At 39.6% G+C, this 18,750-nt stretch overlaps 1 protein-coding gene across 2 annotated transcripts in view; it reads left to right on the top strand.

Moving 5' to 3' along the window:
* Positions 1 to 1,146: 1,146 nt before the first annotated feature.
* Positions 1,147 to 18,750, top strand: part of aplp1 (amyloid beta (A4) precursor-like protein 1) — a 34,061-nt gene continuing 16,457 nt past the window's right edge. The window contains exon 1 of one of the 2 annotated variants that reach the window (XM_039805435.1): positions 1,147 to 1,411. In XM_039805435.1, the coding sequence (XP_039661369.1) occupies positions 1,352 to 1,411 (60 nt within the window). In that variant the 5' untranslated portion in view covers positions 1,147 to 1,351. The remainder of the gene's footprint in view (positions 1,412 to 18,750) is intronic. The other variant, XM_039805434.1, reaches the window with a different exon arrangement.

Below are 18,750 nucleotides of genomic sequence, written 5' to 3'. Positions count from 1 at the left end.
TGTGTTTGTGTAAGTCTAATGCAATACAACAGCATGTCCACTCAGCTAACATAAATGGAAAACAGCTAGTTTGAACACAATTTAATATAATGCAATCCACTACAGCAATACCATAATACAGCCTCAAAAAGTAATTAAGCCAACACTCTCTATTGAAGGATTTTAAGAGGTCTGTATCCAGTGTTGCACAAGAAAATAAAAAAAAATGAGAAAAGTCAATAAATAAATAAATATAGGCTACATTCCAAGGCATACATCTAAAACTAATGTAGTCTATAACAGTACTACCTGCATGACGTTTATAATGTTCAGGTTTTGTTAAAACAGTTTGGTGTTGATTCAACTTTCTGATAATTTTGGCAGCCACATTTATAGTCCTGTTAAATTAGATCACGTTATACAGAGAAGTGTTTCAAATATGTTGTCCACCCCATTTAGATCAATAAGGGTATACTAAATATTAGAAACACCACTCAGTATTATGCAACACAGGTTATTGCAGGACTGTTGTAATTACCTAGCAGTTCCTAATAGACTGGCAACTGAGGGTAATTGTATGTATCTTTTGTATTATTATTATTTCTTACCCGGTTTAATAATTGTGTGACCCGTATTTGTTTTAGTACATTTATTTATTTAAACTGTTTGAAATGAAAAAAAACGCTGTATATTCATATGCTAGATTTTTCAGTGAGTGTGAAGAGTGCAGTTTTAAGAATATTTATCATTTAAGTACTTGAACTATTTTGTAGGAAAAACGAATCAGACAAAACATATTATTCACAGAGGAGCATTTTATAGGTCTTAAAATTTGCGTTGATAGGGATTTTATCTTTAAGTTATTCTCTGTGGCTCAAGGATTTTCCCCCAGTTGACGTCATCACACAGCCAGATCTGTTTGCTGTTCAGCTGAAGGAGAACCCCACTTCATTTAATTCACAAATGAAAACTGCAAAGTAATGTTAATGACCAGACATTTTCGGGTGCACTCCCTTTAAACTGGCGCACTGATAATCAGCAGGCGATCCAGCTGTCGTGCATTCTCAACCCATCACCACCAGATGTCTCTCCTCACTAAGCCACCGTGAGGTCGCCATGAGTAAACTGTGATAAATACCCGCAGAAACAGGGCTTGGTTCTGTCAGGCTTCATCCACATAAAATCCCAAGCTGCCATTGGAGAGCCCGTTGGCAAGAGCGAACAGGACGCAGACGCAGGAGATATCGCAGGAAGGCGCCCGACGAACGCAGTGTCCATCACTTCAGCTCATGTAACCAGACAGCGTATGTTGGAGGCAGTTATTTAACAAAAGCAACTTCGTTATAAAAAAGATACAAAAGAAGGCGAGAAAATGGGACATACCGCAATATTGATGGCTGTATTGTCCTACTGCGTGTTGGAAAACGTCGAGGTAAGAGCAAGACAATCTGGACCATTTGTACCGATGGCGCATTGTAATTTTGCTGTCCGTTTAACTGAATGTCGATGTGGACAAAATGCTGTGTTATAGTTCATATCGACATTACACATGCCACGCATACAGCTGCCTCTTTCTCCATATTGCTGACACGCACCCTTATCTAGGGCAGGTTTAATTTGTAAATGCGTCCTCGGGCTCCGTCCTATGTCAACAAGAGTAACGACACACAGAGTCCATGAAAACGCAGTGATAGTGAGAGGATTTCAAATGCAAATACTGCAATAGCATGGAAGCTGACTTTCAGAACGTAAATATAAGAGTCTTCATAGAGACGTGGTTCACAGTGCATTCGGCTCGCTGCGTCAAGTCTGGGCCTGTGTCGGACATGAATAATGTCACATAGGCCTTTTGCTCTGTGCAAGGATGGAGCTTAAATCCCATTTTATTGGTATGGGACATCTGGCCTTGTCAGAGAGAGAAATCAGCTTGCATCCGTCCTTTAGAGGAGTGGTACAGCTCTCGAGCAGGATGGAGTCATGCATATGCAACTGCTGTTTTGTATTACATTTGGTCTTCGTGACAGAGCAGTGAATAGATGAGATAACTCCCAATTTAATCTCACAGTGATGATCAGGAAATGCTCTTTCATGTAGCTCTATTTCTAAATATGTTGCCTTGAAAATGCATGTGAATAAACTGATCATCCAAGAGGCTGTGACTTTGACATATCATTGGACATAGAGTGCGATACAGAGTATACAAATGAGAGAGATGGGGTCATCTTATTGGCATCTGTCTCCATCAATAGGTAGAGAGGAGATAGTGAAAGTCTCTGATAGAGAGCGACAGATCAATGGGCCGCCAGCTGCTCCCACCTCCCGCCTGTCTCATCACGACTTACAGCAGACACAGTTTGATGGACTCTGCCTTTTATAACTCTTTAGTCACCCATCATGTCCCCCACTGTAATAAACCTGAGGTAGGAATTCAGGTTGGAGCATGGGCATTTGTGTGTAGGAGCAGGGTGGTGTTTGGAGGTGAGCGTGAGTGTGGAGGAGAGGTGGATGAGTCATGATGTCCCAGCTCGAGCTGTGTTTCAGGTCAAACGTATTTTTCCACCTGGAAATGAAAAGTGAATGAAGCGTCAGTATCGTATGTAGAATATTGAGTCTCCCCAAGTTCCTAAGAGGATTTGTGAGATGTTTATTTATTAGCCATCTTCCACAGTGAGTCTGTAGCAGTCATAAAGCCTCTCCTTTCATTCTGAAATAATTTCACTTCTCTAAGAGCCTTAGCGGGATTACTGCTATGCTAAGGAACAGGCTTTAGCTTCATACAAGGAGACCTACCCATGAAGGTTTACACTGAAGATTACTCTGTGAGAGGGTTGGCTGGCTGGATTATACTGTGGTATTAGTCCTAATAAAGCTGTCAGCTTCCCTTAATTTACTGAACATTCTTTCAGCAGAAATGTGCGAATTGGATCAATTTGTTTTGATCTCTCTTTTAAAATGAAATATATTTAAATGTGTCAGTGCACTTGGATAATCAAAACGTAATCAAATGAAATTTCCAGGCTGCGTTCTGGATTAGTTTGTTTTAGCTGAATCACAAATTCAGCATCGGCCTGTGTTCTGATCGGACAGACACATCGATGCCAGGTTGTCACATATATCAAGTCCAGTAATGGCTTCCCAGGTATCACAGCTGCAATAGCAGTTACTGTACCTGTCGCAGCACCCAGAGCATTTAGCTAATTGACACTCAGATACAAGAGGTCATTCATGAAAAAATGACAATAACAACCACCTTCATGGACAGCCTGTAAACGTCTATATCATGTATCATGTTTGACTGACTGACATCTATGGAGCAGAGGAAGTTTGAATTACATTACGTTTGTTGGGTTTTGTGTGCCCACAGCCTTTTGGTCGGTTACATGTGCTCTTTCATCTTTAATAGGTGTGGGCAATATGGATAACATATCACAGTCAATCACATTATGATACTATAGAGGTGGGCGATGTAACAATATAGTTTTTTTTAATAATTAATAATTTATAAATTATAAATTATAAATATAAATATAAATATAAATATATAATTTTTTTAAGAGATTTTATTATACCATTCATCCCTATATCATGTTATTCATATGTATTTACCTTTCTGGGTTTGTTGAAAAACAGACATTCCTGGCTAGTTATTTTATCCAATGACAATTTCTCAACTGTGTATACATTAGATTTTGTGATCAGTTAACAGTCAATATAGGTTATCTGACCGTTATTTTTTCAATTAATCGATTACATTTTATAACATAAGGAAAAGGAGAATAAGGACCAAGCTGACATATTAAGGAATCCTGTTTTGTCCAACCAACACTCCACACTCCAAAGGTATTCAGTTTACGATCAGGAAAGATGAAAAGTTTTTGCCTACATTTTTTTTACTTAAATGAATATTTGATTATCAAAATGGCTACTGATTAATCTCTGTCAGCCGACTAATTGTTTATTGCTTCAGCTCTTATTATGATATTGAATTACATATACCATTACAGAGGATTTTATCGTTATCACACAGCCCTATCATGATGTAGTTTATTCTCTGGGAAATTAATAGAAAATTAGATGCAATTACCTGACAGCTATGACTTGGCTAATCCAGTAAACTAAATAATATAACCAATCCAAGTACCCTTATTTCATTAATGCAAACATATATAAAAAATACAAAAATCATGATATTTTTATTTAGCAGTACTGGTCATTGATTTGCAACATTGCCTGCCATTGTGTAATACAAGACAAGATATTAAAGAACTACAGCTAGTACTGCAGAAACGGTTTGTTAAATGCCATATTTGATAAAAAGAAAAAAAAAGAAAAGAGGAAGCTATAGGAACTACAGGTATGCTCATCTTAAGCCAACCAGCTCTGTATTTATCAAGATAAATGACTGCAGTGTGAACCGGAGCCTGAGCACTCCAGTCCAGAGAGGCTGCAGAAGAAGAGTACTCACAGACCCAGAAACTAACCCACCATATCTACAGGTTTCAGGAAATACAGAAGCATAAAGGGAGGAAGAGAAAATGGAAGGAAGGAGCAGAAGTAAGACATAGGTTTTAGTATGGCTGAAGATAAAATAAAAATGGTGAGTCATAAAGCTGCTGTGTAACCCCCCTCTTCCACCAACACATCCCCACCGACAGCAGTTTCAGGCCTTATGCTGGAATACAGTCATACAGATCCATGCACCTCCCACCGCGATCTGCCTCTCAGTGAAGTAACACAAGAGGATTTATTGGGGTAAAAAAACAAGAAAAAAAGATAAGGACAACTACATATCTCTCTCTCTCTCTCTCTCTCACACACACACACACACACACACACACACACACACACACACACACACACACACACACACACACACACACACACACACACACACACACTCTGCCCTATACTCACTTAATTAATTTTAGAGCCAAGAGATAATCTGGTTCCACTAATGGATTCCCGTGCGCTTGCTATTCTCTACTATATCCACAGGCAAGTGGGCATAAAACGTACCATTTTGTTGTATCACATGTTTTCCCTCTGTTCTCTGTATCTGAGTTCCTTTCCAATGATTTTGATGTGCAGCACACTCACAGGACCTGGATTAAATCCTGCAGAGTCATTGTGAAATGAGAGATATAAAAGTGCCCTAGCAATTGAGCTTTTACTAAAGGTGACAAACTAACAAATTATATTATTGCGCCCTGTTGGCCATTCTTGCAATCGACAACATTGAAACAGTGCCTTGTGCTGTGCGGTTAAGAGGGTTATTGGGAGGGGTGGTTCATTTTCTATTATCGTTAAGTTGTTTAGAGTGTGAATGAAGAAAATATATGTTTGGGTCTCCAGGCATGGAGTTCATCCAGGTCTTCTGCTGAAAATAAATTGACATTAAATGCACATTTGCATCCTCCCGATAGGTTCAGGAAAAGCTCTGCCAAATCCTGTAGATGATTCAATCTTGTCTTCTGGCCTTACTGAAATATTTCAAATTATGCATCTCAGCTGGAAGGGGAGTAATTCCCAATCCAGCGTTTAATAATGTTTGCTTGCAAGGCTCATCACTTTGTGTCATCTCTATAACCTGCCATGCATAACCTGATGCACTGCATTTGATGAGTTAATTTCTTTGGCTTCCCAGACTGCACAACTTCATAATCAAGGACTAACATTAACTTCCAGTTTCCTAAAGATTACTTTACTTTTCATCATCTACCTACTGAATGTCACATATAACATATAGGCTAAGTTGATTTTTGGGGCAATTTCAAGCCTTAAGTACTTGCAGATCAAATGTCTGTTAAATGTGTCGGTAAAAGCTGAAGCCCAGATGGGACTGTGTGGTTCGGATGTGTACAGGCTTCTAATGTGTGTGTTTTCACATGTCATGAGTTTGCTCAGTGTCACCTAGAGGGATTGAGATACTGATCACATCAATGTGGCATGCAGGGCAGAGATATCACTGCAGCCCAAGGTCTCCACACCCTGCATAACTGGCTCAGTAAGCCTAACAGGTTGGATTTCTGCGTAAAAGTTTAGGGCCATGGCGAAACGAGATGTTTAGTCCTGTCGCAGCTAGTGGGAGGTTTCAGAAGAAGCCCCCCTCAAAAACATCTGCAGTGTGGTGATAACACTTGTCCTCCATGTTCAGGAGGAAAATGAAAGAGTGCAGTGAAACAGATTGAGGGCTGGTGGAAATATATATATATATATATATATATATAGAGAGAGAGAGATAGAAAAAAAAAAAAAAAAAAAAAAAAAAAAAAAAAAAAAAGAGAGAGAGAGAGAGAGAGAGAGAAAAAAAAAAAAAAAAAAAAAAAAAAAAAAAAAAGAGATTGCCCTGGCACGGCGGATGATCTGAGAAATGGAGAGGGTGAGGGAGGATAGTGTAAGTGATGTAGAGCATGTAGAATGTTATGTGGGTTGCAGGGTGGAGTGCATGCTAATGGTGGAACCCAGCCCTATTGCTGTTCAGCCCGGGCATCTGGAAGAGCAGAGAGATACATCTCTGTCATTTACATGTATTCACAGGTGGCCTTGAAAAGAGACAAGGGGTGCAGAGGCAAGAAAAAACCCTGTAGCCAGAGTGGAGCACTAAAAGTGGGACTGTAAAAAATCTAATTTCCTTAACGGCCGTTGCTGCAGGGTTGGAGAGAGTGTGGGGTTGGTGGGTCCGCTGAGACTGATCAGGCCAGTAGTAACGTTCTACAGCAGAACATTGGGAGCTGTTATGAAGGGAAAATGGATGTACTTTTTGTCATTTTTTTTTTTACTCTGCTATCATTTGCACAGCATTGGCTACAAAAACACACAGCTCTTGTCAGAAGGACTTAAAGCTAATCTCTAAGACATAACTCCAAATGTAACAAAGGTACTGTGGTATTGATGGGTAGAAACCACTCATACACACAATTAGGTTACACACATACACACACACACACACACACATTCACCACACACTTGCTGCTTTATAAAGATGGCACGCTGCAGAAGCTGCATCAATTATTAAAGGCCGTGGAAAGGTCTGGGCTCTCGCTTGTCGACGGGGCTTTGGCACTTGTCACGCAACCTCTCAACGCTCCGATGCCAGTCCTCTCTCTTCATGCTACCTGTTTTTTTCATACCCCTCTTCCCCGCCCTCCAGGTCCACTCCCCAGGCTCGCTCTACGGAACACAAAAGAAAATCCCCACGCCTGTCTCCTCCTTGCCTCTGCCCCCCTCATCCCTCCTCTGTCTCTGCCCCAGCCTCCCCTGCCACATCCCAGAGGCACTCCTCCCCCCCCCCTCTCTCCCAGACACGGCTCCTCCATCTGCCTCAGCAGCTTTCAGTGGCCAGTGACATCTTTTAAATTTCCTTGCGTGTACTTTCATTTTTCTTGAATAATTCATGCTCCAAACTCACCCTTTGTTTTATTAGTTTTGTACATTTCTTTCTTCATTCTTGATATTTTCAGACATCTCACTCCATCTGTCTTTATTTGCACATAACTCTGGTTCTCTATTGTCGCTACACAAAATTATTACCATCATATATTCTTCCAATATGAATATATTATATTGTTATTAATATGAATCAATACAATACAAAGTGAATTTCTTTCAGCAAATATCAGGAGTTACATTGTTAGGTTTGTGCTGTAATCTTCTTGTTGGTTGTACCCATTTTCCCTAAATACATGCCATCAAATTCTCTTTTAGTGATTTCCTACATTTCCCTAAATGCTTTTTGACAATCCCCAGACAACTGGTGTAAACTTGTTGCATCCAGCTATGATGTGTATGCATAAGCAGTAAAGTTAGCTTAATATTGAGTATTGGATATTCAATGAGTACTTCAATGAGACAAAAAAAATTATATTTTCCGAAATATGCAACCAAAAGGATTGCCAGCAGTTGTTTATTTACCAGTGTTAATGTGTTATTGTAGAGGAGTGCATATTTCCTCAAACATACCCTCCCTTCCCCTGAGACAAAATGTTCCCACAGCATTTGAATCAAAGCTTAGTATTCAGCAACCCCAGATTAGATTCTCCAAAGGCTGCCTGCAATTGACTCTGCCTCTGTTTTATACAGTATACATAGATGGCTTACCTAGTATAAACCTACAGGCTGGTGCAAGCAGCTATAGATGATACAGGGACTCAGGTGCTGCTATGGCTGCTGTTAATCATCAACAATAAGATTCAGCCAGTGATGGGAAGAGACAAATCGTATTCCTTTCTTTTCTCAGCTCAGGGTCATTGTGCTCGCCAAGGCCAAGCTGTGCCAATTAACAGCCAATACTCAACCAAGCTCATCTGACCAATTGGATACTTCGCATGAGTCTAGCAGGGGTTTGAAAAAAAAGAATGTAATAAAAGCACACATCAGAAATGGAGGTTCCAGGGTCTTCTGTACAGATTGTCTCAATGATTAAACCATTTTCCCTTCAGTTGGACACTCTGTGGAGACTTTATGGCCTGAAGAAATGAGATAACACTAATATTTAATCTACTGAGTGATTCTGCAGCACAGAATGGCAGACTGCACCGCCAGCACGCATTATCTCACCAGAGTGGCCCGGTCTAAAATAACACTGCAACGACTTTAATGCAAGACGGGACATGTCAGCCTCATATGATCTCAGTTATCATTGATTTTGTCCTCAGTGGATTTGTCAAACTGCGCTTTCTAGTGCTACTGAAATGTAAAAGTGCTTGTTTTGAATAATGTTAAAGACACTTGGTGAGGTGATTTATCATTTAGGCCTCTGCCGATGATAATCAGATGATTCAAATTTGTTATTATCCCATCTTTTGTAATAGTATGAGCATAATTAAAGGAAGTCTTGGAGGGACAGTTGGTAAAGCAAAAATGGAAAGCTAACCAGTTGTGTTGTAACACGCAGGCTGTGCTGGCCCTGTAGCAGAGGAATAAGAGGAACGTGACGAATCATCATGTCAGCGACTGAGTCACCACATTGAGATTTACCAAGAGTGAATCATCAAAAACAATATAATATAATGCTGTCACTGATAGTGGTGTAATAGCAGCCAAGACGTTGTTAAATATGGTATATTGCATTCATTATAATTTATATTATATTATACTAATTTCATTTACGGCTGTGACTTACAATCATTTTCTTGATTGATTAATCTGTAGATTTTTGCAATGATTCGAGTAATTGTTTAATCGATGAAAGAATCTATAAGAAAAAAATGCCCATCACAATTTCTTAAAGCCCAAGGTAGTGATGAAAAATACTTTGATTTCCCCAAAGATATACAGTTTCCAGTCATATGAAACATATAAAAAGTAGCAAATCTTCATATGTGAGAAGCTAAAACCAGCATTTTGTTTGTCATTCTTCATGAAAAATGTCTTTTAATATTAATTCATAAAAAATATAGTTGCCGATTTATTTAAGTTTTCATTGCCTCTAAAGAGAGTAATAAGCCCAACTCAGCAGGGCCCAGTATTGCATAAAATAATTTAAGTGGCGTGTAAACAACCAACAGACAGTGATAAGGAAAGCTAACCAACCATTAAGCCAGCGATCAGCGACCCGCCGAGGATACAAAGTCGAACCGAGAGAGAGAGAGAGAGAGAGAGAGGCAGACAGAAAACGAGCGGGAGAGAGACCGAGTGACATGCTTGAAATTCTGTAGGGAACCAGTTGCTACGGTAACAGGGAAGGTAGCCGGCTCCTGTGGGTGGTGTTACCATGGCAACCACCCTTAGTGGCCAAGTGATGCTGAGAGGGAGAACGTAGAGGAGAGGCCTAAAAAAGTGTATGTTTACGGGTTCGATGGGAACAAGTGAGGCAGACGAAGAGGACAACAAGTGAACGGAAGCTGATGTTAAATTTGGGAGCGTGACGCCAGCCGTGTCGCACACTGTTTCATCAAGATCATCTGGAGCAGAACCTTGATTTATTTATTTATTTCTTTGCTTTTTACAAGTGGCAAGCCGGTCCCAGCGGGCCATATCATTAGCTGTTCATCCTGCTGTTCACTAACAGAGCACCTCATTACCATGAACAGTAGGCCAAAGATGCTGTGCAGGGCAACCTACTCTCTGAGAGACCTGGGAAGAGGTTATCCCCTCATTATGTCTTTGCCGTTTGTTGGGGTAAAGCTAGCCATACTGTACAATCAGATCTCTCACTGGGAGTTAAAGACCAGTTTGTTCCCACTGTGGCGATACCACATGCCTCTGGTTTAAAGCCATGAACCAACATGTTATGAAGTTTGGTTAAATGTTACATACACATACCATTATACTTTATGTGATGTATAACGTATTGTATGCAGTATGGATGTGGGGTCTCCACCATAGTTAAAAAGATCAATTATTGCTTTTAGCTTTCTGGTCACACCACCACCTCAATAAATACATATATTAATGATGTAAATAAATACACACAACCACACACCAATCTGCCTCTACCTCACATTCTCTTCATGAGGCTCACACAATATATATATATATATATATATATATATATATATATATATATATATATATATATATATATATATATATATATATATGTATAACCTCAGAGCCTCATTTTCATAAGATGCATCTGCTAGACATGCTCCCAGGGGAGCAGGCATGGTGTGATTAGAATTGTGCATGTACATAAATCAGAGACAGAAGGAAAAAGATATATGAATGTTTTAACCCCCTTTCCATTCTCCCCCTCCTCTGTCACCGCCTCTTCCCTATGCAGTATATCATTCCATCGTCTGCTGAAAGTCTCTATTTGTTTTATGTGCACATTCAGTTCAGCAGTTTTATTTATTTGACTATTATTTATTTTAATTTAAAAGACTCATTTGCAATCATAAAAGATATAGAATACAGCAGAAAAAAGACAGATAACCAGTTCCTTATTTACATATTTTGTGCTATTAAAGTGCAAAGAGCATAGGGGGTCATAAGTCATATGGATGACATGCATCCATGTCCCAAAGGACTCATAACTTTCTAAAAAGAATATGAACTTGACAAATAATTTAAAATCGTACTTGAGTGATTTAAGTTCCAAAGCAAGATGCACTCCAAACCGATATAACTGATCATGAAACTTTTAACTCTATTGGCAGATTCCTTTACTTGTTTTAACAAGCACAATATGCAGTGTAGACAGATCTATAGATAATATAATACTATAATACTCACAAAGTGCATGAAGAGACAGGGAAGTAAAAGTAGAACTGGGGGGAGAGATGACGTGCGGATCCAAAGGAGAATACCCAGGAAGAAGGACTTCAGTGCAAATCGTCTGCAAAGACAACAGAGTCAAAAGCAGAGTGAAGGGCTTGAGATGCAGCAAAGGCCAAGAGTGTGAGATAAGAAGAAAGCAAGAAGAAGCATCAGATCTTATTGATGCTGGCTGCCTGCTGTTCGTCAGGGAGACCGTAGAAATACAGTCTGTTTTTAAATGGATCAATTATTACAGTCTTTTAACCTAAACATACCCTCATTTAGGATTTCAGATTCCTTTAATCTACTTAAAACATGCTCAAGGGCATTATGGTATTGCTTTAAGACCTCTAGTCTCATCTCCCCCTGCACAAAATACACACTTGTCCGATAATTTACTTTACTATGAATAAAGTTATCATTTGTATATATGTCCGCAGTCTGAAATTGAAAATCATGTTACTGCCTAATCTCCATTTACCTTGGGCTTGAGAGGCAACAAAGGCCCAGAGTGTGAGATAAGAAGGTGTGGTTCCAGGGTGGATTACCCATTCTAGAGATCCAACTCAAAGTCTTTTAAGTCATTTAAATGGGGAACTAAATTAAATGCTGCTCTTGTCCTGTTGTGGTCTCAGGATAATAATTTTTTTGACATATGTATGCACTTTTCTATCATTAAACAATTATGTTTTGCTTATCAGAAGAGAGGTTAGAACTATGTATGTGGAAGAAAAGGCAACAATAGCCTGTAGAAAATAATTGTCTTTGTGTTTAATATATTCTAGCTGTGACCATGCACACCATGCACTTGCTAATAGAAATGTGAACCTTCGAGTCACAGATATGACTGAAGACTTTGGAATGTATTTACCACATAAATACAGATTTGGCTTGTTTGCACTGTGTCAATTTAAAAATCTGCCTTGATTCAGTGGCAATTGTTGTGACATTAGGATGTTTCAGATGGACCTGAAGTGTTGAACTCTGTGCTAAGCCTTTGATTCCTTCAATCCCCTGAGGTAGCTCTTCAGCTTGAAATCGTATCTGCAGGCTCCCAGTGTTTGGTATTACCATGTTGGCATTCCCATGTTGTGTTGTTTAACTGTGAAGGAGGTTCAGCAGTGTTATGTAACAGCAGAAATGCTAGCCGCAGACAAAATCATTTCAGTTTGACAATGTACAAGAAGCTCTCTGGACTCCGGAGTCTCTGTTTTTCTGGCTGGATTTATTTTAATGAAATATTATTATGCAGTTTTCTGTGTCTCACATATCTGCAGGAGAGGATCCAGGAAATGACAAACTACCCTTTGTGTTTTTGTCCTTTCTGGAGAGAAAACACGCACAGTGTGGCGTCATTATGGTGCGTGAGTCACAAACAGCATTTGTTGAAATGTGGGTGGAACGGAGAGGAAAACAGAAGTTGAGTCTACTCCATGGAACACAAGTTTCACAATCACTTGTTTAATTTGGAATATTACGTATGCTGCCTTTCCAGAGAAATGGAAGCACCACGCATGAAATTAGTGTTGTATCTGTGAGAGTTTCCGGTTTTGTTCCTGTAATTGTTTTGGACATTTCTGACGAGTTTTACCACAGATGTTGCTGAAAGGCAGGATGTTTAAACGATAAAAAAAACTCACAGGAAACATATCTGTAACAATGTTGCATGCACAATGGGAGTAAAATACAGGTGTGTGTATTATGGAGTGTAATATAAAGAAAGAAAGGGGAAGAGAGACTCAGGATGTGTGTATACATGATATTTATCATGAGTCATGTGAGTCCTAGCTGGGAAAGGTGGTCATTGGGCTTCTGTTGAGTCCCATGGGGCTATCATACATCAGGGAAATCGGTATCAAAGGCATATGATTCCAGGAGGAGTTAGGGACCTTTACAGAAGAAAGAAATCAGTCTCTTTCTTATTTCCCAACTGCAGCAGCAGCATCTGCTAGTTGGAAAAGATATATGCTAAAACCTAGAGAAAGAATATATATTCAGACCTCAGTATGCACAAATCTGAGTACTCCTAAATAACCACAATCATGAAATGGTTGGCACTGCCACCCTTCAGATCTATGATGTCTCTTGCAGTGATGCTATCTGACATGCCCTGTATTTTAAGCTATACTTGAAATTAAATCAAATATTGGGAGCTGGTTGTGGCTGCTATTTCAGACCTAGATGAACCCTGGTGATTATTGGGCCATCTGTTCCCAGTGTGCCCAGCTGGAGGCTGGACCGCTGTAATCTGGACTGATGAGACCTGACTTAGAGGAGGCCGTAATGTTTGCACATCTTTGCAACCAAAAAGCCTCTGTCATAATGGTTGGCGATCAGGCATTGAAATAAGGCATTCAGATTAGTATGCAATAAGTAACTTTACAGATGTGGTTTACAGTAGGAAGCAATAGAACAATACATAAAACACAATGCAATATGTTCCACTCTGCCCATCAGTCTCTTCTGAATAGAAAATGAATGGCTTCAATTAGCCATTAGTCAAAGATGTATAATAATGAGTGTCAATGTGCTGAGCTAACCTGCTCTATCCTCCTTTGTCCCCTCAGCACCATGAGAGTCTGGCAGACTAATGTTGCTACTCTCTAATAACTACATGCCACACCAGGAAGAGGCCTGATGGAGCCTATGAATAATTAACCAACATGATTACAATGATGAATGCTCACAAATCTCTCTGGCCATTTAGCACTGGCCTAGGGAGGGAGGCCAAACAGCAGAGTGTCAGGCATTGTGTGAAAGCTGTTAGGGAGGGAGGGGGAGACAAGAGAGATATCAAGGATAGGGCAGCTGGGGTGGATCGGGCTCAGCCTTGAGAGGAGGCGGAGAGAGGGGAATATAGAGAGAAAGAGTGAAGGAGGGGCCTGGAGAACAGGAAGACACCCACTATTCAGCCATCTGTGCTGCAGAGAAGCACAAAGACATGCTCAGGAAGGTTTTTTTTTTTTTTTTTTTTTTTTTTTTTTTTTTTTTTTTTTTTTTTGTTTTTTTTTTTTTTATGTTTTTTTTTTTTGTGTGTGTGTGTGTGTGTGTGTGTGTGTGTTTTTTTTTGTGTGTTTTTATGTTTTTTTTTTTTTTTTTTTTTTTTTTTTTTTTTTTTTATGGTTTCCTACATGTGGTAATGGAATGTTAAGATGGCCGTCCACAAAGTGTAACAGCAATCCTAGCTAACCATTCTTTTCACACCAAGAGTGACAAAGCTCATAATTTGCACAGTAGATAGATTTAATAGTAACTCATTTGTTTTTTTAATTACATGTATCACCAGCATTACATAATAGTATTTATTTGGAAATATAATGACTTGAAGTATATAAACTCTGATAGCAACATTTAATAGCATTGAGAGCAAATGTATAATGTACAAATGTTGCTGCCTGGATCTTCAGGTCCAGGCATTTTATGAGTTGTCCGTCCTTGTGATGTATGGTTTATTACGTTGTCACTACATGGTGTATTTTAGTTAGATGGGATATCCCAGATCCCTGTTGCTAGGGAGTAGGGATTAGCTCCTAAGAGGTCTGATGTCTCTAGTTAATTATCAGGTGTCAAGCAAGCTCTCTGCAATATATCTCTGACCATAGAGTCTGTATTTATGTAGTTGCTAGTGCATTTTCAACTTTAAGTAAGCACCAAATTGTTTCACACAACATATGCACAGCTACACACGTACCTTGTAATAACACAAATACATAGGGCATACAAAGGGCGCATACCTAACAAAGGAAGTATGGAACAGATGAATTATTGATAAATTAAACTCAGAGAAACATAAAGCAGGATCAAAAGCACAATGAATCACAATTGGATGCAAGGGAATAAAAATGATCTTAGTGCTATCAAAGGCCCCTATGTGACTGTAATAATTCTGCTCCATGCTCTAAGCACTAAAAGAATCTACCTAAAGCATCTGATGCATTTATGGCATGGTTCTCCAATGTACAGTCTGGCAGCAACTTATAAAAGGTGACAAATGATGGGTGGGCTCCTCTCCCCCGCCTTTACTGGTCTGGCTTGCCTGCCAGGGCCGGAGATTGCATCATTACAGAGGATGAAGTCATCCTGCAACATAAGGGTGGAACAGGTGCTGAAAATTTAATTAGACCAGTGTGGAAGATGCTGAGGAACATGTAAATGTACTGCCCTTGCCCAAACCCAGCCCCGACTGGCAGAATTATTTATTTTACAAGATCTTATCTTATTTTGGGTGTTCCACACTGCAGAATCATTTACTAGAGGGATATCTGTGAAAATATAATTGACCATTATTATATCCGCATTAGCTTTTCCACAACTTCTGGCACAGTGTGCCCTTGTCTCTATGGGATCACTTAGTTTCCTTGTGAAGCTTTCTGCTACTGCACTGTGAAGTTTGAAGCAGCACAGTCAGTATGCAGCGGATATGGAGAAGCAGATCAGAGAAAAATAGAATTTCAAGGGAGCTAACGGATGCAAAGAAGAACCTGATATAAAAGCAGAAAGCCAATCAATGCTTTATATCACCAGGTCGTTGTTAATGATGCAGCATTCTCTGCAGTGGGGCGCTGTCAGGCTTCTGGGCTGTCTGCCTGTTTAGCCTCCTCAGCACTAGGACATGATATGTGGGACTCAGGATGGTTGAACAGTGCTGCCTTACCAACGTCTGAACCTCTTGCAGACTGTACTGCACAGAGATGCTTCAGTACACTGCTGTATTTTCTCACTGAGACATGGAGAGCGGCTCTGCGGCCTGTCCTTTACTGGAGAAGAGGCATAATTGTTGACAGATTGTGAAGCATTATTGTGAAGCCAACTGGATCAGTGTGCCTCAGCGAGACTCAGAGAGAGTCTTACACTGCCTTGCTCACACCACGGCAGTCTTAACACTAAATACAAATTGCGTACCACCAAGACACTGAAAATCGTTGTCTTCATGTTTGTCAGTCCTAAGGGAAGTACAGCTATAAATTGTAAGTATAAAATATGGACAAAACAGCTTAATGAAGGCCTGAGAATGATTCATTCACAGTAGCAAAAGCTATATTTAGCTGTGAATAAAAGCCTAATCCCTCACCACAGAGGACTATTGTCTTTCTATTTAATCTGTAGCTAGTGAATACAGCAATGTGTCTACTAAAGACCTCATAGCATTGAGAGGAAAGCACATTTTCCTTTTTGTAATTTTCGTAAGCATTACCTTTCTGCTTTGGTTAAATAAATAAAAAATATATTTTCAAATAATGTTCAGTAATATTGAATATATGTTGTGAATCAAGTGAAATGAGTCTACAGCCATGCTAGCGGCTCTGAGAGGCTGCACTCACAGCATTGCTTTGAGCTAAATCCTAATGCTAGAATAACAACATGCACAGAATGACAATAGCATGCTGCTGTTTAAGAGGTATAATGTTTACCATGTTCAACATCTTAGTTAAGCATGTTAACATGCTAACATTTTACTTATAAGCGCTAAACACAAAGTGAATCTGAGCCTGATGGAAATGTCATCCACTTTGCAGATAATTGGTCATCAACCAAAGTATAGGACGAATTAGAAGTTTTGACCTGATGATGGTGCTAGAGGTAAAGTAGGGGGATTAATAAAGTCATTACAAAACATTGTAATTTAACCATAAATGTCTGTACCAAATTTCATGGCAATCATTCCAGATATTTCACTAAAAGCCAAAAATGATGATCTTGTGATGGTGTTAGAGGAAAAGTCAGGGGATCACGTCAGTAGGCTTCATCCTTTGGGGATCATGAATGTCTATCCATCCAATAGTGGTTGAGATATTTCAGGCTGGTCCAAAGTGGTGGACTGACCGACCGATAGACTGACATTGACATTAATAGAGCAATGCTGCTTGCATGGCTACATTTATTATTTATTGTTACCTATTCAGGTTCACTAATTGGTAAGTTATATGGGAGACAATTTGTTGTGTACATGTTTGGTCTGTATGACCCACAGCTTTGGAATAAAGTAGGTTTGTGCAACAGAAATAAGTGTGCACCATACCTAGCTACACATGATTTTCCCTGCCCTCCAAAATCTGTCTGGACTTCCTTTATCAATTGACGATTATTATGTTGTTAGACTCTGCTCTTGGTTGAATGACCAACTTGCCATTAGCAACTTAGAAAATCCTCTCCACCGTCCTCAACAGCACTCTGGTACATACATATTTGTGCAGTTCTGTCGTGGTTGGGCTTCAGGTCAGATATTGGAAATGATTTTACAGTAATACCAATGATATGTGATCTAGGGCTTAAGAACGATTGACATGATGCATTTAGTTGAATTGGGCAAAAAATACAATAGGTACTATTTTGCAATGCATGCTAAAAGGTATTTTGGCATTAATTGCCTAGGTATTTTAGGATTAATTGCCTGGCTTAATTGTAAAAGTTATATATATATATTTTAGTGTAATACAGTAATTAAAGCTATAGTGCGTAGTTTCTGCCGCCCCCATGAGCAATTCTTAGTAATGACAACAAAACTGTTGGCGCGTCCACGTGATACAAGTCTTCCGTGACCGCGCACAGCCCCCACCCCTCCTCCACACAGCTGCTAGTAGCCAAGGAGGACACAAAGGATTTAAAAAAACATGATGTACTCTTCAGAAGAGGTAATTATCTTTACTTGAGTTTCTGCGCGGGAAAGTCACCAGACGCCACAATCTTCTGAACATAGCCATACTGAGAAATAGAGAGAGAGTTGTGTGGATCTGGTAGTCTTAATTAGCTTTGTAGCAACTCATTTGGCTATAGCTTGAATGTAACGGACGTTCATTAATATCAAAAAGTTACATTCTAAAGTTTTAAGGTTCCACGTGACTAAACATGATCAAATAATAAAGCTAATGAAACCAGTATGTTTTCGAAACAAGTACAGTCAACAACATTCGCTGGAATGAAATCAGGCTTCTATCGTCATGCCTGGGTTAAAGCACTTAGTCTTGCCAGATGTTTCCCAGACTCAGTAGTGTTGCATTAACTGATTTCCCAGGTCAGTGTTTATTTTTCCAAAAAATAGGTGTAATTTAATAAGATATTAAATACCGCAAAATACATTTCTGTCCAGCAACTGATGCTTCCTTAAAAGTGTTCTTGCCATTTCTGAGTAAGAACAAAAAGAACTGACGCATGTTGACGACAGCTTTGGTTATTGCTGTGAGAACACGACACAGTACGATGAAACACATACTGTACAAAGGCACCGTGTGGCATTTACACAACAGAGCAGACTGAGTCTATGTGATGTCAGCCCCTGAGCGAGGTTTATGGGATGCTGTAGCTGTGTGTGGTGGTGACCAGAGTGTGGTGAAGGAGTGATCATAGAAGACCAAAAGAAGTGTACATCATAAAACACTATTTCTTATTATGGGTTATCACAAGAGGGAGATCTAATCTGGTTCCAGATCAGGCTGGAGGCTGGGTGTGCGGCCTTGCATGGAGGTCAGGGCCTCAGTCTCCTGATGGACTGCTATTGATTGGGGGGAACGTGGCGATACAGTTGCAGTCGCTCAGCATTGATTTTCTGCAAGTGCAGTAGTGGAGAGCAGGCAG

The sequence above is a fragment of the Perca fluviatilis genome, chromosome 7 (genome assembly GCF_010015445.1).
Source record: "Perca fluviatilis chromosome 7, GENO_Pfluv_1.0, whole genome shotgun sequence".
NCBI classification, from domain to species: domain Eukaryota; kingdom Metazoa; phylum Chordata; class Actinopteri; order Perciformes; family Percidae; genus Perca; species Perca fluviatilis.
The sequence above is the reverse complement of the archived record's forward strand: the minus strand, read 5'-3'. Positions and strand labels throughout refer to the sequence as shown.